Source organism: Melanotaenia boesemani, chromosome 19 (assembly GCF_017639745.1).
Source record: "Melanotaenia boesemani isolate fMelBoe1 chromosome 19, fMelBoe1.pri, whole genome shotgun sequence".
NCBI lineage: Eukaryota > Metazoa > Chordata > Actinopteri > Atheriniformes > Melanotaeniidae > Melanotaenia > Melanotaenia boesemani.
This window is the reverse complement of record NC_055700.1, coordinates 23408567-23430059: the sequence shown is the minus strand read 5'-3', so window position 1 is coordinate 23430059 and position 21493 is coordinate 23408567. Positions and strand designations below refer to the sequence as shown.

The window sequence follows — 21493 nt, the reverse complement described above, 5'->3', positions numbered from 1 at the left end:
CAGAACTGAAGGTGTAGAGTTGGTGCACCAGAGATGGCAGCTGGCTCTGGCCTGTGTGACTTGCAGGATTTAGTGTTTGGTGGTCAACCGTGGCAACAACAACACATGTTAGTACTTCCTTTACTTAATATTTGAGCACTCAGGATGCTGTTAAAAGCTTGGGGTGATGGTGTCGAACCACAGCATCATCTTACATATTGAACGGCTGCAACATTCACAAAATCCACTCTTTATTCTCTTATCTCCCACATGCATATGAAGTTGCTTCTTCACTGTCTGATACAGTAATGTACATTTGATCGGATCTTTAATATGAATGATATTAATGTAAGGGGTTTATGTATTTATTTATTTACTTTAACTGGATGTTTAAAGACAGGAAGACATCTCAGGTCCATGTTTTAGGAAATTTAATGTGACAGGACCACAGTGGTGGAAAGATGTTAAACTTATGTGTAAATACAATGTCATGACACTTATTCACATTCAAAGGCATAATTTTTCACACCTTTCTTATGATTCCATCACAATGTTAAAACAATAATATAAAACAGGAACATTGTTCTAAGTGTAAGTCAATTTTATGGTTAATTCCACATAACTCTTAACTTTGGTAAAAATAAATATATAAATAATAATACTTTTTAAATTGCATTTTCACTCACTATCTTGGCTATTTTACTTCAGTGAATGATCCTCACATCTGACGATTGGTGATGTCACTTCAAAATTCAGAAAATTCATACTATGAGTGTTTTAGACCTTTTATGCCAACCGTATCATAGTTGATATGTCGTTTTCTGAGACCTATTGCATCACTTGATGGTAAAAACTTTCTTCAAAACCCTTTTGAATACAATCTGATATTTTTCAACTGCAGTAATAAACAGTGCATATCTGTTAGACTTTAGATGTTATACACATCACCACAGTGGAAACAGGTTTTCATACAGTCAGACAACTGTATTTTTATAGGTTTCTTAAGGAGAAACAACTCTATCATTTGAGAAGGCAGTTAAAAAAGAAAAAAGTAAAATATTTTTTACAAATGACCAAATAAACAGTAAAAAACACACTTGATTTTGCTCCCTTGTTGTGCTATAGGGTGGCGGTGCCTCCTGCAGACAAAAAGGAGGACCCTGCTGCTCTCATTGCTTCTGTGCCAATCATATGTCTGCATGTTACATGCTGGCTCCTCCAGGTTCCACACCACATATTTATGAGTGAAAATTGATTGTTCTGTGTTCTGTAACTCAGACCAGATATCCTCCACATCAGAAACCACGGGTAAAAATGCAGGTGGTGAGGTGGCACCATCATATCATATTCACCCTGAAAGTCTTTGTTTAGATGGAAACTTTTTTCATTTGTGATATGTGCCATCTTCATTCATTATTAGTAATGCATATTGATATGTACACATCTTAAGGAGGGACTACAGGACTTTGGCAGCTTTTCTCAGCGATTCACCAGCTAAAGACGGCTAATTCTGCATCTGTATCACATCCTACCTACACTGTGAACTATCTTCACAGTGTAGGTACCAGTTGTGAAAAGGGGATGACAGAACCGTGGCCAAATAATTTCTACACTTTTCTAATTTTCAGTTTTAAATTGTCTAAAATAGTTATTGTTGGATTAAAAACCACCCTGGTTAGGTTTATAAATGCACAGCTGTGATTCATCAACCCATCATATGAATGCCACGTTTTCTAATGTTTTCTTTTGATTTCTTATCTTTGAAAAATCTTGTTTTGTTGTTGCTTTTTGTCAGAGGCTGTTTGGTTTTGAACCTTAAGGCCACCTTAGCCATGATGCAGAGGTGGTTCAGAGTTAACCTCACCGCCGATGTTCTGTCTGGTTGTCCCGACCTGCTTGAGTAGTGCATGTGTGAAGGCTTAGCATGTCGTGATCTTTCCCGTCCCGCTGCGTCTGACTGCTCACATGCTGTGGTCTCTCCTGCTGCCAACCATGGACATGGAGACCTGTTTGACCAGAGCCAAAGCAGGGGAGGCGTCCCATACAGACTCTGACAGAGAGGATGGAGAGAATGAATGAAATTAGACATCTTTTAAATGTTGAGCTCATTTTACTGTCAGTCTCACCTTGCTGGGGGTCTGTAACGGGGGCCAGAAGTTGATCAGGCTTGGTCCGGCTTAGGTGAGCGGTATGCTGGCTTTGGCCCGACTGGTCCAGTTCTGCTGGGTTACACTGTGAAAGCAGAGGGACACCCAGTCTAACCAGCTGTTAAAGGATGATTCCACTTTTCTACACAGAAGAAGATGCTTATCTGTGACTGGGTGCTCCTCTTCTGGCTCTGAAGTTTTTTCTTGCAGTCATTTGACACTTCATGAAGAAGGGAAGCAGGTTGTAAATGTAGAGAATGCGAAAACTGTTAAAATCATGTTGATAAAATTAAAGATATGAGGACTGCAATCTGAAAACAATTGGTTTTAGCAAGTAAACCTGATTTCTCTGTCTGGGATTTTATCAGTAAAAAAATTTGTGAAGGTGTGGAGCATTTTACAGGCAATTAGGTCATGTGATCAGCAACAGTTACCATGGTGATCAAGTCGGTGAAAAGGAGCCCCTTGATCCTATTGCCACAAATTTGCAACAAACCCCTTTTGCCCCCTTTTGTTATATTATTTCACATTTTCTATTGTACAAATTTTATTTATATATAACTGTAAACAAATGATTTATATAAAGGCATTTATATAAGAAGTTCATCTTTATTAAAGGATCAGTGCACATGTTTTTAAATCTGTCTGGACCCTGTTCTGCCCTTTACTCCAGTAACATGTTAAACAAATTGCTCAGAAATTGTTAGAAGGTTAATTCCAAGGATAGCAAATTTTAAGTTTTACTTTTTTTATCTGATTAATTTAACAAAACATTTCTCTTGTTTTTACTTCAGTGTCACAGTTGTAACATGTAGAGATTTTCTTTCTTTTGTTTCACGTAAAGTAAATGGTTAGTTTTATGGGAAAGGACAGTTTCACTTCACATGCAGCTGTTTACAGGAAATAAAAGAAAATACTAAATTAATTTGGCAGAATGACCCAGAACAGATCACCACTTCCATTTTATATGTTTGACTGCACTAAAAGAGTTTTAGTGACGTGATGCAGTGACCCATCGATCTCCATTGGGACCCTCGCTCGGCCCTCTGGGAGTTCAGGTGTGCCTTCATCTGGCTTCAGCTGAGTGGCTGAGAGGAAAAGCTCCATAACTGATGATCAGAGAACATTATGAACAGAGTTTCAGATCTACAGTGTGTGAGCTTTATATCCTAATACTTTGATATCTGTATATTAGAGATTCAGGTCGTGGGTCAGGACTAACTGGGACTATCAGGGTCTATTGGCATTAGTGCAGAGCAGTAACTAGATGGAAAACTGGGCATGGGAATGCTAGATAATAAAACGAGCAGCTGTAACTAATGTGGAACATGATATATAGGCAATAAAACAGATTACTAGAGATTGTGTGTGGATTACCAACTCCACTAATGTAAATACACATTACGGGTCACAGAGACTGTTTCTGTCACATGAGGTAGAGCTAAACGTATAACTGTCATAACATCTAACAGCCTTTATTTTGAAGGGTTTCAAATAAAAATTTAAAAAGATTTCAAGCAAAGTAACTGTTTTGTCTTTTGTTTACATCAATCAATCAATCAATCAATGACTCAATCAATCAAATTTTGTTTATTAAGCACTTTTCAGACAGGAATAGCACAAAAGTGCACAAAGTGCTACTGCAAATAGATTGTTTGGTAATGTTTTATTTTTGGTAATGTAATTTTTATTTATTTTAATATATATATATATATTTTATGAAAGTCTTAATCCAGACCTCATTTCTTAGTATTTTTAAGAACTGGTCAGGAGAAGACATCCAAACTGGTTAGAATTCAGATGTCCATTAATTAGTTAAGATAAAATGTTTGACCAGAATTAGATTGTCTTGGAATGTCTCGGATAAAATGATGACACTGAAAACTGAAACACAGACATACAAATGGAGATAAGATTAGTTTATCTAACTATAGTATACCCTTCATCTATTATGCCATATGCCCCATTTTAAGTTTTTATATTTATATTTTTCTATCTACTAGGCCCATTTTACTCTGGATCAGACAAATATTAACAAATAGATGAACTTAAATTTAAAGTAAAATTATTAAAGAAATTTAAATTGTATTCAAATGTATTTCCCAAAGAAGAGTCGGCTCTTTGGCACCTGAACAGCTCTTAATTCAGCATCTTTTGTAGCCCCATTATTTACCTTAACTTCTCAAAATTTAATGGTTTGTGTTTTGAAAATCCATTTGTGTTCAGCATTTTTACGAGAAATTGCTTCTTTGTAGGCATTTTTTCAAAAAACAGCAAACAAATCCACAAAACAGAGCGAGAACCAAACTCAAGAAAACAGCATTAATGTCGTCAGTGCAGGTTGGTATTCAGAAAAATAAGATGCCTCATCTTAGATGGGCTGATCCTGTTTCTCCTCTCAGTGAGTAGGGTTTGATGATGCAATGGCCTCACTCATGTGCTCTCCTCTCAGCTGTCTGCATGGCATTTTACTAGTGTCTATGTGTCCATAAATACTGACACTTGCGACTAAATGGGCCACAGATCATCTTCAGACACATCCTCACCAAGTCATGATATTTTTCTTTTATTATTATCATCAGTCCCACGTGCTGCTTACAATGAAATTTGGTGGCAGAGTATCAAGGTTTTGACCTCCTTTCGAAAACCTGCAGAATATTTCCAGCTTTCCACGTGACAAACGGTAAGAAAAACAACTTTTTTACTGGTTATTGATGTATTTTATGGAAGCTTTTATTAATGTAGATTCATGTAATTTATTTATTTATTTTTTAATCATTTTTATCTCACCGATCCCGCTTGGTAAACAGTTTCTGGTGTTTTTGAGGATGTAATTAATTAAATTAAAGGATGAAAAAGTCACCACATTTCATATAAAAATGTTTTTTCTGTATTTGAGTTTGATGTGTTTCTGTAATCACGGTTATTGTCCCAGTTTATGGATATTATGGGACACTTTAATGAACGTTAACACTGACTGAGTAATAATGTAAAAAAAAAAAAATAAATAAAAAAATAAAATAAAACCCTTAAAAATCCAGGAAAATAAAATATTACAGAATTTTAATGTCACAATTTAACAAACATGTTTTTAATGTACTTGGTTTTGTCACGTTTCTACTAAAAAGTAGTTTTAAAAAAAAATACTTCTGAGCTGGGTTGCTCATTTACCACCATCTTGTGCGCAATGAATTCTGGGAGATAAGAGACTGCGAAGGATGCTATAGCTGTGTCCCAATTCAGGGTCTGCATTAAAAATTAGGAATGTAAGTTGTGATGTAAAATTATAGCCAGAACAGTGATCAATCTATAAGAACAGTATAAGAACAACATATAGGAGTACATTACATGCTGCATTTACTGACCCTTGGACATCTGACGTTTACCCAAGGGAAGTCAGGTAACAATAGATATTTGCAAGCATTGGGTTGCAGAAAAACTGTCATAATTCAGGCATAGCATAGTGATTAATCATGATGAATTAATTTGTAATCTGATTAAAATTTTTAATCATTCGACAGCCCTGATTTTACTATTTAGTATTTTTATGTGTTGGTGTTACTGTTTCAGTCCTTCTGTCTTTGCTTCATAGCATCAAACCATCAATAATCCAGATGGGCCTCATGGTGAAGAAGACAATGGTACTTGTTGAGGACAGCTGGATGAAACAACTTCCACTGTGGACAGAAGACATCACTGCAACTGTGGGAAATCCTTCAGACATCTGTATTAGCTGAGAGAACATTGGCACATCCACACTGGAGAAAATCTGTACTTCTGTGAAGTCGGCAGCAAGACCCTCAGGACATTAGGTCTTCTGAAAAGCCATCAGCTCATCCATAGTGGAAAGAAGCTGGTGATCAGTGTGAGAAGAGTTTCACCTGGATGACTAGTTTTAAAAGACATCAGAGCCTCCACACTGAAGAAAAGTCTTACTTCTGTTAAGTCTGCGGCAATGATGAATGATGACTTCAAAATGATGACGAATGATGATGATAGCTACACAGACACAGAAGTCGAACCTTTGGTGCTACAACATTTGAAGGAAGTGGCTCATTGTTTGAACAAGTTTGTATAACATCACGGGAAAGCCGGACGACTTCCTCATTTGCTACCAGCTGGAATGCCTTTTGCTATGGCGTTACATCGCTGCCAAATACCTTGATGAGCGTACCAAATACCCTGGAGGGCGTATTTATTAATTCAGAAGCGCATTTCTTAATCGCGCGAGCGCATTGCTCTGATCGCAGGAGTTTTTAATTACTCGCGGGGCCGTGAACATCGAGCGTAAAACACGCCCCCCCCACACTCACCAGTACGCTCTCGTCGGAAAACTCTGCTCGCTCTGTCTGTTCAGCGGGCGTATTTGTCAGTCGGGGGCGGTAACCTTCTGATTAATCTGATTGGTCAGGATTTTCAGTTCCAATTCGGTGACAGCACGGGACTTGGTTGTATTTTTTTTTTTTTTTTTTTTTTAATAGCTTGGTGCAACTTTATTGCCCCAAAGGTACGGAAACATTCACAAACACGACAGTTTAACCTGAAAGTAAGCGGAAAATCCTATTGGAGCACCAGGAAGATTCTAAATGACAGTTTAGAAAACAAATATAATACAGAGAGGTAAAAGCGATCGGATTACTGAGGGTTAAAACTAAATAAACATATTAATACTGCACATATGTTTGTCAATGAATGCATTATTATGTTAATGTTAATTTAAATTATGATCAAGTCATGTTTGACAACAGATTAAATAAGTGTAACCACAATAATTTCCTACATTTCTGGAGGGAAATATTCATCTCAACCAACAAGCTAACATTTATTAAAGATCAGACATGATGGTCCTCATTAGCCTCCATATTTCTTACTGATAACCACTTCTGTAAGGTTAAATGATTAGGTTGTTACGGCTTACTTTCATCTAATTATTAAAGCCGTGTGGTAGAATATAATGTCCCAGCAGTATGGACGGCTCTGCCTCGATATACTAAAAGTGGTGACACTTCCACTCCTGTATATAAAAAATGTTACTGTAGACATTCAATAGTTCCAAACACCAGATCATCACCAATACATTCCTTTAGTTTCCAGAGGTAAATCAATGCAATATCAGTCTTATAAGTCACGAAAATGCATGTACATTCTGTCGACGTCCTGCAATAACATATTTGCGCCTGTTAAATGTGATACAATTTTGTTTAAATGTATTTTGCCTTTGTACGTTATAGCTATTGTGCTTTTACACCATGTCCTCACAGCCTTTTTGTTTTAGTTAAAAAAAAAAAGTGTGGTCACGGTCTTATATTATTTATTTCAGTGTACTGATCAAGTGCATTGTTATTCATTGATTCATGGAATTTGATGTGTAATATGACTTTGGTTAGTGGAAACGTATTATCACCTTGTTCTCATATTGCTGGTTATGTTTAGCCTGGAGATGACATTTCGGGGTCCTGTGTTGTATTTTAAGCTGAACAGTTTTTTCATGTACTGGGGATTTTAATGTGTAGTAGCAGGGAAACCTCTGGAGTTTGTAATGCTTTTCATGAATTCTCTATTACATATAATAGAAAATCACAGAGCAGATGACCTGTTAGGTAATTATCCAGAGCTTACTGGCTTTTCTCCATTAAATTTTATTTAAACTGTTTAAATATTTATTAAAACTGCTTTGTCCCTTTTGCTTTCCATGTTCCACCAATAACTGAGTAATAATCACTTAAATTTGATTCCTAATTAACTTATATTTCACAGATTCCCTGTGCATCTCTATTCACTATCACTCTTTTATCTTCCCTCTTTATTCTTGTATTACTCTTTCACACACACTTGTTGACTTCTTTGGTAACACTTATTGATACTAGCTCATGTTACAGCTGCTCTACATTTACGTTCTGTAGCTAGTTTAGCCATTACTCATTACTAGTCATTTAAAAAAAATATCTTTATTCAGGAGCAGCAGGCAGGGACGTCCCGTGCTGTCACCGAATTGGAACTGAAAATCCTGGCCAATCAGATTAATCAGAAGGTTACCGCCCCCGACTGACAAATACCCCCGCTGAACAGAGAGAGCGAGCAGAGCTCATCAAGGTATTTGGCAGTGATGTAACGCCATATTTTGCCTTCAGACATGTCTGTTTGTGGTATTGCAAAGTAAGTTGGGGATAGATCGAGATAAACAGCATTTTTCCCCCTCTAGTTCATTCATATTTGTGTATCTTTGTTTTCACTGGTCACTATCCAGGATAGAGAGACTTGGGAGAGATGTATTTGGAGGGGTTTTGGATCTCTTTTACACTACTTTCAGCAGCTTAGAGATGGAGGGTTTGCTCAGTCCATAAAATGAAATGCAGTTCTATGCACTGCACTGGATCTTTCTCCCAAACCTCATAAAACATCTGCAGTTCTTCAAGGAGGGTGATTAAAGAGCAAGATCCCCCCCCCCCCAACATTTTATTATGATTGAAAACTGAACCACTGAAAATTCCCGCTATCACTCAAAAAACACCTTTCTCTTTAGGTTTTCAGTTTATAATAAAAACTTTTTGACCTTCTGACTTAAGATCAGCCTTTTTCAAGACATAGTAGTTTTAATTGATTAAGATATTTTCTATATACAATTTTTTGAGGCTTCTATTAAACTGTAACACTGAAACATTTACATTTTAACTCTAAACTGATCTCAGAACAATATTTAAAAAAATTACACTTCACTCAGTAAAACTGCTTCGACATGCCAACATGAAGGCATGTGTCTGTTTGCTGCAAAAAACAACAACATTGGACAAACTGATGCATAGACCGTTTGTCTTATAATAGTGGTCACTGTTAAAACACTTGTTTGTGTGGATGGGTTGAATGTTTAGTACTCCTGAGTGGTTTAGACTCTTCTCACATTCAGTACAGATGGAAGGTGTTTTTCGAACATGGATGTGCTGATTGACTTTCCCACACTGGCCACATCGGCTTTTCTTCCATGTGAAGGTTCTGATGTCTTAAAACTAGTAACCCAGGTGAAACTCTTCTCACATTAGTCACAGGTATACGGTTTCTTTCCAGTGTGGATGTGCCAGTGTTCTTTCAGCTGATACAGACGTGTGAAGGATTTCACACAGTCGCAGTGCTGTCTGCTTTCCACAGTGGAGGTCGTTTCATCCAACTGTCCTCCATATGCACCATCGCCTTCTTCACCATGAGGCCCATCTGGATTATTGATGGTTTGATGCTATGAAGCAAAGACAGAAAGACAGAAACAGCAACACAAACACATAAAAATACTAAATGGTAAAATCAAGGCCGTCGAATGATTAAAAAATTTTAATCTGATTAATTACAGCTTACAAATGAATTCATCATGATTAATCACTATTTGCAGCTATGCCTGAAATATGCCAGTTTTTACTGCAAGCCAATGCTTGAAAATATGTAAGGGATAATGCCCAATGAGGTGTCCTTTATCAGAAATGAATGGACGACGCGGAGGTGTGAACCATCCGACGCAAAGTTCATTCATTTCTCAATTTCTCATATTCTCTTCTCTTTTTCTCTTCTGCTTCATCCCAGTCTTCAAAATGATCAAGTTCACTAAATAGGTTAAATGAAACTACAAAATCACTCATGTTTTATTTACTGTCTTGCCGTTGTGATAAATGAACGGTGAAATAACTTATGTTAATGTATGTTTTGAGTTTCTGTTGCCATGGTTACTAACTAGTGTTTAGCCAGCTCAATAATTTACAACAATAAGGCTATTTGACCAGAAGGTTTTTATAGGTGTCAATAACACTTTTAAATGGACACCCTACAGCCAATCAGAATCGAGTATTCACCCAGACTATGGTATAAATTCAAGTTAAATTTTAATTTTATTCTACGAATATTTATCAACAGTTCTTTGTTTTTAATGTGTCAAACTTAGGAAAATTTAAGAAACTATTTTAAATGGACTAAATAGGATGTAAGTGTGACATTTTAAATGCAGACGCTGACAATAAAAATACAATGGTCTTATATATTTATATATATAGCATTTCAACTTCTTACAGACAAAAACTAGATGATTCAGGAATGGAATAACAGTATGTTTGCCTTAGCTAAGAGTATTTTACTAAAGGTAAACATTGTAGCATCTGAAAGTGATCAAATATTTTCATCTCTTATCAAATACCTCTAAATAACTCTTCAGAAATCCTTGTGGATCCGGAAGCCTTTGCAATTCTGCTTCAGTCAAAGACCAATGAAGCTGGACTTCTGGCACAGTCACTCCCTCAGAGGGCCAACCATGTGGCCCTTCCCACTTTATGCCATACATTTATACCTAAATGGAGATTCTCCATTAATATCAGATGTGCATTAGCAACAAAGCTTTTCTACCGTGTACCAGGCATAGAAAGTACAGACCTGTTCAAAGAGTTTTAGCCAAACCATGTTTTTCGGCTTTTTTATTATTATTATTATTTATTTTCTTTTTAATTTTGTTTTACAAGAGCTTGTACATTGATTACTGAGGTGTAGTTTGTGTTTGTTTGAATTTCTCTCTCACTCAGCTATGCCCTGTGTATCTGTCTAGTGGGTAATTTAATTGTATATCAGTGTAACTCAGAGCCTTTTCAGTGTTAAATTCATTTCCACTGTTTTATCTGTGTCCTTCATGTGTAAATCTCCGCAATACTCTAGTTCTCTGTAAAGGTCGGGGATTTCAACAAGCTGCATTCCTTGATGTACATTTGTAAATCTTGTGCCTATTTGTTTTAAAATAAATGTCACTTTTATGTCCAAGATTGTACAGACATCACAGGCAAAGGCCCCAGCGGACCAAGATCGGCAGCCGCCGACCCCGCCTGGCACCAGCCATCCAGGGTGGCTAGAGCGAAGGGCCCCAAGTCCCAAGAGCTCAGAGGCAGCCTGACTTGGTCTGACTACATTTCCCAGAAAGCATTGTGACATTACAGAGTTGACACTGGGCCCAGCATGCAGAGCAGCGTGAGGGAGTGGCTCTATTAGTCAAACCTTAGAGTGGATTTATTGTTTCCTTTATGCCGACTGAAAGGTGAAGTAAATGATTTATTAGCTTTAAATGAAGAAACATGGATCTGATTGATGCTTACAAAACAGCTGAATCATATCCTTGAGGGTTTTTGCTGTATAGAGGTTCTTCATCAGCAGAACTGAAGGTGTAGAGTTGGTGCAACAGAGATGGCAGCTGGCTCTGGCCTGCGTGACTTGCAGGATTTAGTGTTTGGTGGTCAACCGTGGCAACAACAACACATGTTAGTGCTTCCTTTACTTAATATTTGAGCACTCAGGATGCTGTTAAAAGCTTGGGGTGATGGTGTCGAACCACAGCATCATCTTACATATTGAACGGCTGCAACATTCACAAAATCCACTCTTTATTCTCTTATCTCCCACATGCATATGAAGTTGCTTCTTCAGAGTCTGATACAGTAATGTACATTTGATCGGATCTTTAATATGAATGATATTAATGTAAGGGGTTTATGTATTTATTTATTTACTTTAACTGGATGTTTAAAGACAGGAAGACATCTCAGGTCCATGTTTTAGGAAATTTAATGTGACAGGACCACAGTGGTGGAAAGACTTTAAACTTGTCATGACACTTATTTACATTCAAAGGCATAATTTTTCACACCTTTCTTATGATTCCATCACAATGTTAAAACAATAATATAAAACAGGAACATTGTTCTAAGTGTAAGTCAGTTTTATGGTTAATCCCACATAACTCTTAACTTTGGTAAAAATAAATAAATAAATAATAATACTTTTTAAATTGCATTTTCACTCACTATTTTGGCTATTTTATTTCAGTAAATGATCCTCACATCTGACGATTGCTGATGTCACTTCAGAATTCAGAAAATTCAGACTATAAGTGTTGTAGACCTTTTATGCCAACCTTATCATATTTGATATGTCGTTTTCTGAGACCTATTGCATCACTTGATGGTAAAAACTTTCCTCAAAACCCTTTTGAATACAATCTGATATTATTCAACTGCAGTAATAAACAGTGCATATATGTTAATTATATATATATATATATATATATAAAGCACAATGAAATCAAACAACGATTTTACACATTAGATGTTATATTCATCACCACAGTAGAAACAGATTTTCATACAGTCAGACAACTGTATTTTTAAAGGTTTCTTAGGGAGAAACAATTCCAACATTTGAGAAGGCAGTTAAACAAAGAAAAAATTAAGAAAACACACTTGATTTTGCTCCCTTATTTTACCTATAGGAGAGGCGCCAGAGGGTGGTGGTGGCCCCCTCTGAAATCTGATTGGACATCCTAGGTGCCACATCAGGTGATTGACAGGTCACTGGAGGAGGAGAACAGAAAGGCATGAATCACCAGTACACTACAGCAGTTTGAAGTAAATTTTAAAGTAGTTTCCTACTTAGTCATCCTTTAAAAATATTGACATATAACTGGAAATATCTAGAAAAAGAGTTTGTCCCTGTGGAAGTATGACTAATGTTCTGTAAATCTAACTTGATGTTAGCATAAAGCTACATAGCAGTGTTAATCTAGTTATATGGTAGCACTAGATTAGCTTTAAGATAATGTGTGGAAACCTTGTCATATTTAGTTTTCAATGGATGTATTTAAGGACTACACATCAACTCAGTTAATCAATATTTTCACATTGGAGTTCAATATAAACTATAAGAGTAGCTCAGTAATCAACTTACTTACTTTTGGCTAAGCTAGAGCTACATGATCCAGTTTAATTAAAGCAGGAGGCTAGCAAAGCTGCTAGTTGATTTTATAGTAAGCTACAACATGAAAATGTGGAGACATATAGCCTGTAACTATTATTTAGTATATGAAGATATTTCTGACATTTTGTGAAGCTCCCAATGTAGAGCTAGCTACGTAGATCACTGTGGTCAGACCAAGTGGCAACCTCCACCGGTAAAATATCAAGCTGGTCCAGAATGCAAAAAATTGCATCTCACCCCTCATCCGCTAGGGGCTGGCTCCAAAATAGAATCAATCTCCATAGACTCCCATATTAAAAAAGACCAACTTCATAGCAGAAATAAACATGTTTAAAGCCTGGTACATAAAACCATTTTTAGGTTTAATAGGTCAAGTTTACCTTCATGACAACTGTGAGGGGGGTATATTTTTTTTCTAACTCATCTGTTTGGATGGTATTCAATCTTGAAATTCGGCATAATTAGGGGCGTGTTCTTTTGATTGACAGGTATTCAATATCTGTGGCAAGAAGGGAGAGTGTAGCACAAATGTGGTTTTTAACCAGCTAACAGCGCGCCTTAGCTTTAGCTACCTCATTAGCTGGTTAGCTACCGTTAGCTCCGGGTTAGCTCGGTTAGCTCTTAGCTACAGGCAGCTCTGAGTTTGATGGTTGTCAATCACCCACCCCCACCTTTACAGTACCCCTCTTAGCTCCACCTCTTTGCCCATTTTTGGATTTTCCGGGAATGACGACACACGTGACGCGGCCAAGATGGCGACGGTGGGAACTGCCCAATGAGCTTCAATTCAGCTCTTCAGAAACCTAGGTGTGACGTCACGGAGGCTCTGTCCAGCTTTTATATACAGTCAGTGGGTCAGACACATGGATCCAGTGTACTGCCACCACCAGACAATAAACCAGAACTGCTAGAGAGAGAAACTTTTTGCTCCCGTACGTACATAAATAGCAATATCCGTTACAATCGTTGTCATGCGTTGCCATTGCCGTCCCCATAATTCCATGTGTGTTTTGCATTGTGATGACTGTTAAGTCAGTTCCTCCACTAGTGGGCAGCGCTACGTTCAGAGTTCCCATGAGTTGAAGTCAGCTTCAGACACCATTTTGCAGTGATAATACACTGCTATAAAGTTGTTTCTAACTGCCCAACATGCCCTAAACATTTGCATATAGTCTTTCTTCAAAAGCTTGCACAATTTCTACAGTTGTTGTGTTCATCTTTATTCTTATTCTGCTTTTGTGTTCCCTTCCTGATTCTCTTTTTCTTCTTCTCTGGTTTGTTTATTTCCTTAGTCGCATTTCAGCTATTCTGCTCAGCACTGCCCTGTGATTTCCAGTGGTGTTGCTCCGTCTTCTGACGGATATTTAAGCTCCCTGAAAATGGTCCAAATTATTCTCGTAATTGACACAGAAGATTAATGAAACTGTCTGTCCGTCTGCGTATCCGTCTTCTGCATCGAGCATAAATGGGCCTTTACCTTCCTATTGATCGTCTTGAACTTGTTGCAGTTATTTCCACTGGGTGATCCAGATTATTAATGTGAAAATGTTTTATTTCGCATGTCTCTCTAAAATGACCACAGTTATCACAGTGGTGTATGTGAATGTTAGAAAGAGGAACACAATAATCCCCCTGCCCCCACTGTGTGATTGTGCCACTGTGAAAATGTTTGCAGATTAGTTAGATTAACATAAACAGTCAGATTAACGTAAAGAAAAAGCACAATTTTATATAAAAATATGAATATGGGTGTATCTCCAACAATGTAAGTCAGTTTTATTTTATATAAAATCCTGCTCTTGGATCCTTCTTTCACTGATCCCTCTTGTCCCATGTTGCCCCAGTTTAAATCACCACTGAATCAAGCTCTGTAGATCTGAAAAATCTCCTCTTTGTTTTAACTAAATTCACTCTGAGAGCCGCAACAAATGAAGTGAGTTGAGTTAAGATGGCTGCTGGGTGTTTCTTCGTGTGGGTGTTTGCAGGCTCCCTGGCTGCCTCCCCCCTTAATCCATGAGAGCAATTGATGGCATTAGTGGCTCTCCTGTCAATGGAGCAGGGCGAGGCTCTGCGCATGCTCCGTGCGGTTCTTTTATGGGGAAGAGGCTCTTTAGCGGTCCCTCCCGCCCCTCTTGTCTGACTCCGTCTGGGAAGGAAAGGTTTGGTGCATCGGCGGAGACCCGGAGGCTGTCAGGCGGCGACAGAAAGTTGGCAGATAGTTTAATTCTTCGCGTTTGCGGCCTCTCGAGGATCAGCTGCGAGCTATTTCATCATCACCATAGTCGTTATCCCCACTCCAAACCCCGGCGGCAGGCAGTAATCCGCACATCCTGCACTGAGAGCGGTCCGAGGCGCAGCGCTAAGACGAACCACCGGCGAAGATGTCTGGATATCAGGGCAAGAAGAACATCCCCCGCATCACAGTGAGTGCTGGGCTGTATGAATGCTGACGTAGCGGAGGAGAAAATCCAGCGTGGTGTCCAGTTTCGGCTTGTGTTAGGCCTGTGGGTGTGGGTGCAGGATGTCACGGCGTGCGTCCCTGCGCCGCTTGCGCTCCGCTACAAATCTCATCCGAGGCGCCGCACGCAGCGCCGTCAGCTTTACAATGAAAGCGGATTTTTATTTTTCCACCTCATATCACCGACAAGGCCAGTAAGAGGGTGGTGCATCTGTAAAATGTCCGATGTTTTGCAGCATCTTTGCGACAAGTGTTCTTTGTATTGATAAAACGCAGTTTTCACTTATCAAGATGCGTTTTTATTTGTTCCAGATTCCCACTCTGTGCTGCATTCTTTGTCTATGGTATGCATGACAGTTGAGATTTCACGCCGCTGCTCTTTGTTAGACGGTGTGTGTGTGTGTGTGTGTGTGTGTGTGTGTGTGTGTAGTGGCCGGGTATCACTGCACACCAACTGGTGGAGCAAATGCTTTCCCTGCATCCGCTGTTAAACGCACAGAACCCCGCTGAATTTTTGTTCCCACTCAAGTTCTTCTTCCACTCCGGAAAGCCATCCTCATTTCTTTTATTATCTATTTACAGAGTCACTTAGGAATTTAAAACATACAAACTATGTCACTGTGGGGCAGATTAACAACCCTGTATTCACAGGAGCTGCATGGAAGGTGGTGGTTCAATGGAAAGTAGAGAAGAGGGAGGGGAGCCTGTATAGGGAGGGGACAGTGGGTCCTATTTCCTTCCATGTTTCTCTTTCAGCTGTGTAATGAGGGGAGGATGCATGCAGCCAAGGAGGTCACTGTCTTTACATGGCGATGTTGGTGAAGTGAAATAACTGTAAGATCATGTTGATACAGATGTCCTGCTACTTTACATGAAGCATAATTATCCAAAGAGCCTGCTGGGTAAATTTTCAGGGACTGAGGGGGTCCGGTAAGCTAAAGCCTGATTTATGCTGCTAGAAAAGAAGAAAAAGCTGACATCAGGATGTGGACTGGGTCGGGTGAAGGGCATTTCAGCCATTTGTGTCACCTGGGAATCCATTCATTCTCATTTTTGCTCAGTCTGACTCAACCAGGGATATGTGGGCAGATTTTAGCCAAAACAAACAGTCGTGATGATGCATCTTTACTTAAACTGTTTAAAATGAACTGAACAAGCTTTGAATGAGCATCTTTATTTTTAAACACAGTCTGAATCTTTTCAGGAATAGTTCTTCTCAAAGAACATCTGCAAGCTCTTCTTTTGATGTTGGCTGCTTTTTTTTCTGTTTTCTGTTAAGATGATGCTTCACTAATGTTAATATCCAGGCTCTAGGGAGGATTCATCACTCCATCAGACCTGTTGTCACTGATTTTCAGTCCAGTTCTTGTGTCATGTGACACAACTCAGCCCTCAATCCTTGTTTCTCTTCCTTATAATTGGCTTCTTGACAGCCACCCTTCCTTGGAGACCATTTCCGATGAGGCTTCAGTTAACAGTAGATGAATCAACTGGAGGTTCACATGTGCTGCTCAAGATTTTTCTCTTATTTCTTAGAGATATCCCTTTTAGATACTAATCACCTGCTGAGATATGCCAAGTTTTCCAGTGATTTAGTTTGTTGGAAATCACCTTGTTGGAGCAAAACTACTATTTCATGTTTTAAACTGTGTTATCTTTGACATTTTTCATAGATGAAGTTAAATAAATAAGAACAAACAGTGTCTGTGTATCAAAGCACCTAAAGAAACAATTTAACATCAGTTCTTTGCTCTTTTGTCTGTTATAGACACAACACTGCTTCACCTGAATTGCATGCCTTTTTGTGTATTTAAATGATTCATAGGTCAATTTTATATGACTTTGACAAAATCCCCTCATGTTATTCTGAAAATAGTCATGTAAAAGTACGGAACTGTGTCCAAAGAAAACTTTGAAAGACCTATAAAAAGCCTGAGCAACTTTTGTTCAAGATCACCTTAAAAGATCAGAAGAAAGTCTGACAGCTTGGAAGAAAATGGCAAAGAAATAAAGGATGCCTAGACTTTTGCACAGTACTTCACCTCTGCAAATACATCAGTGTAATTTAAACTCTCAGTGGTGGATGTGTCACATAATGATGCCAAAATGCACTGACATTTATCTAAATGATGTTCAGATGGACCCAAGCTTATCTTTAAGATAAAAAATAAAAGCTTCACATTCCACTTTTTTCTTATTTTAACTCTCAAACCTTAAACCTGTTTGTTTTTCTGTGTGGCTTTTAAAAACATGCCATGGTCTCTGATAATCATTTGAAACGTTTTGTACTGATTGGCTGATCTCATTGACATACTGTGGATTTTTCTTCTTCGCTCTCTCTGTAGTGCTTCAGGAGCAGCAGCTGGTTGGTGGACAGATCAGAGGATTAGTTGCTGTTGTAGTCAAGCCTAAATGGATAGACTGCCTATTCTCGAGCAGTGCTTGAAAGAAAAAGTGGGTCAGAGACGGAGCTGATTTTTCTAAAACTACATGCAGTCATGTAACATTCATCCAGTCAGGAAGGAATGCGATGTTTTGGATGAGGCTGTAGTTTCTCTGTAGTGAAGCATCTTTTGTTTAATAGCTAAACAAAGGAAATGAATGTTGCATTAAACAAAAAACTAGACAGAAACCGCTAAAAGTGGGTGACATCCCTTTCTGCACACACAACTTAAATCAGTTTAAATTGAATTTTACAATAAATTTAAATATTAAATCCTTGTCTTTCACTCCCCTAAGACTATGGATGGAGAGGTGGTGCCCAAATAGTCAGCCAGATGGAGGTCAGGTCAGCTGCAAAGGCAGGGACGTACTTCAGGCAGATCTCATTAAATATGAATGAACCTTTGCAGGTTCACCACCTGGAACTGGAGCTTCCCTGAAATCAGGTTTTTAAAGGCATTCATGAAGCACAAATGTTCTGTTTTAAGTCATTTCATGGTGATTATACTTGGTTTATTCAACAGTAATAGGACAAAGTATTCAGAATAACACGATTTCAGTGTCTTTGGTTACATTTTGAAAAATCAGAGTAATAAATTAGAAAAAAAAAGGGAAAACAGAAAAAATGCTCAAAATTTTGATTAAGATGTGATAAATAAAATGCTATTTTTACTTTAAAGACACTCAAATTTTCATGTTTTTGCTTCAGACAAGAGCAGCCAGGCTTGATTATGCTCTGCAGCTTTGTGAAGGGGTATAAATAAGACAAAAGCAAAGTAAGAACAGAACAAAAATGCTGTTTTTGGCCATTCTAGTGTTCAGATTGAGATAGGCTAAAAATAGACCGATGCTATTATAAGACTGTACTGGATTAAAGTCTCTGTGTCTGCAATCCTCTGCAGATCATTAGCTCGTCTGCTAGTTGTAGTACGTGGACCCGGTGACAGCTCAGTGTGTGCAGGTACTGCTGGTGGTGGTCTCGCACTGTTTGCACCGTCATCTCACAGCATGCGCAGTGTTGTGTGTGTACCAATCAGCCACCCACTGACTTTGCCTCCTTTCAGAGGCACAGCATCGCTCTCAGCTCCCCCATTCATAAAGAAAACTCGTAGAGGAACTCTGTTGTACTCGGCATCTGAACAGAGGAGGATACTGTTGAAGTGATAAGGTCACAGGCCCTCTGGCTGCACTTTGTCTTCAACAGAAAGGAGAAAAAGTTTAATGACAGGGAGAATTTAAAAGTTGAGCTCAAAGAAAAAGCTTAAAGATTTTTTTAAGCAAGTTTTAACCTTATAAACAGAAGAGAAATGAGCAAAAGGCAAATTATCAAGGTTAATTTGAGTTAAATGCTTCTAAATTTAAGATTATTTTTTTATTTAAACTAATACAATGTGTCCATCCAAACTCCAAATATCTGTTTTTATGTTTATGTCCCAGGTTAGTGTGCTTTTGTTGCCAGGGTGTAAAGTTGCATTTTATTGTTAGGTGATTTACTTTATTTCCTTCTTTTCCGGCCATTTCCGCACGCCAACTCTTTCTGTTTTGTGTGTTTTTATTGTAGCTGTTTGAACATCTATGGACGTGGTTTTGGTACTTTTTATTTTGGCAAAATGTGGACACACATTAATCATCTGGCCTGGCAACGTTCCCTGACTTCACAAATGCTCCCAGGACTTTTTTTTTTCCCATTTGAACAACAACTCACTACGTTGTCAGGTTGTGTCTGATTCTGGGAGACGTTTGCTCTGCGCTTCAGCTGATATCATCCCAACTTTCTGAAACTCTTGTCACCAAGCTTCTTTTGGTTCCTGTGGCTAACCTGATTTTAGCAATGACAGCTTATAATTGATCTGCCTAAATTCCCTATAGTTAGATTATTATAATTAATTAACTTGTCTAAAGATGCTGCAATCTATGTTTTTATTTTAAGAATGGGTCACATGATAGTCTATAAATGGATTATGAAAACAGCTTGATGGAGCATTTTAGTGTCTCTTATCTCATTATTTTGGTTTTAAAGCATGTAGCTGTTTTTGTTAAGTAGTTTTGCTTTCAGCTGTTTGCACACAAGTGTCATAAAAACCTCTGCTCGTCACTGTAGAGTCATTGCTGCATTTCCTCAATTTTGTATAGGACTATAAAGAAGCAAGAAAAGATGCTCTTAAACAACATCACAAGGCTTGTGGGAATTCATGAGTTTTGTCAGAATTAGAAATAAATTTATCCCCAGCATCACAATGAGATAAAGATGTAGCTCTTGGTTTTGTGTTGCTGATTTGATGCCTTTTTCTTAGAAAAAAAACTACATTTATGAAATATCTCAACTTGAAAGGAGTTAAATGTTAAAATTGGAACGTTGTTCCTGCATTTTAAAATATTAGGAGGAAAAACCGAAGTTAATAACTCATTTGAAAAACTGCTTTAATATGGAAAGTGTTAGTTTGAAGTTCATGTCAAAGTTTTGACCTCAGTGACAGTGAAAGAGATCATGTTAATTCACATTGAGAGAAAATAGAGGCAGCACAGTAGGCGGTGGTAGTCTGTGCAGCTAGCGTTGCTTCTTTGTTCCTTTCACTGGTCACACAGCTGCTTTATTACACAACACTGCCTCAGGGTTTCCAGTGGTATTGCCCTGTTTACCATGTCTGGCTATACATCTGCAAACTCTGAAAATGGACCAAAATACGCATGAAAAGGACACAGAATATTGGATAGAAGTCTCTGTCTGTATGCATATTCAGCTGGGCCTTAAGCTTTACATCACATTTAGCAACAGCAAGCAACATGGAAGAAACTCACAGCCAGCTTTTCAATGTCCAGGACCAGAGATGCTTCTGTTGTTAACAAACACTGAGGTTCATCCTCCTTTAGGGTTGGGATTTACTTTCTGTAGCAATGCTAGCACGGCTGCCACACGTTGAAATATTGACTTAACCACACTCATGCAAACAAAAATATGAACACAAGATCAGACAAAACACAATGACTAGTGATGTTATGTTGCCATGTTTATGTAATGATAGTTTTGAAGAGTGCCTCTCGGACCTTGTCCACGAACTACCGGCGTCTTTATGATTTTTTCCTCCCCGTTGCAGTAACAAACACTGGTGCCTTAACAGCTGGCAACAGATTTTTTAAACTGTGGTTTTACAGAAATGCCCAGAAATTAAATGTGACCAGCAGATTGGCCTTCTCACTATTTCAGATTCCAAGTGCCGTGTACTGCCCCTAGTGGTGACCTCCAGTATCGAGTGTTTTGGCTGCATCGTGCTGCTGTTGTGCTGCAGTAAGTATGTACACAAATGGTGCAGAATATTGATGCGCACATTTGCGTACACAGCAAGTATATCCCAATCCTTCCTCTTAACGTTCTGTCTGCAGTCTCTGTCTGCCTGTATTGTGTAGTAGTGATGCGCCGGCCGACTCGGGGGTTCCACAGGTTGCCCGTGGGTCGGGTTAAAAAATGTTCACTTTCATTGTGGGGTGGGTCAATAAATACGCCGGTGCAATGTGCGTAACCTGCGATCTTACGTGTTGTTGCCAATTGCCAGTTCCACTCTGTTCTCAAGCACATTTTCAAGGCCAAATAAATTCAGCCTTCAATTGCATATTTATCGTGTATTTAAGAGCGATGGGGCGAGGCGGGTTGTACAGATTGGCTTGGTTGTGTGGGGCAGGTTGGGGTGGGCAAGATTTATATATG

General features: G+C 38.5%; 1 protein-coding gene across 3 annotated transcripts in view; it reads left to right on the top strand.

Annotated features, from left to right (window-relative positions):
- Positions 1-21493, top strand: part of dpysl2b (dihydropyrimidinase like 2b) — a 42297-nt gene that overhangs the window by 1132 nt on the left and 19672 nt on the right. Inside the window, exon 1 of one of the 3 annotated variants that reach the window (XM_041970966.1) lies at positions 14886-15313. The exons of the other annotated variants lie outside the window; for them this stretch is intronic. Coding sequence (XP_041826900.1) covers positions 15272-15313 — 42 coding nt within the window. The 5' untranslated portion in view covers positions 14886-15271. Of the gene's footprint in view, positions 1-14885; positions 15314-21493 lie in introns of those variants that run through there. 3 annotated transcript variants of the gene reach the window in all.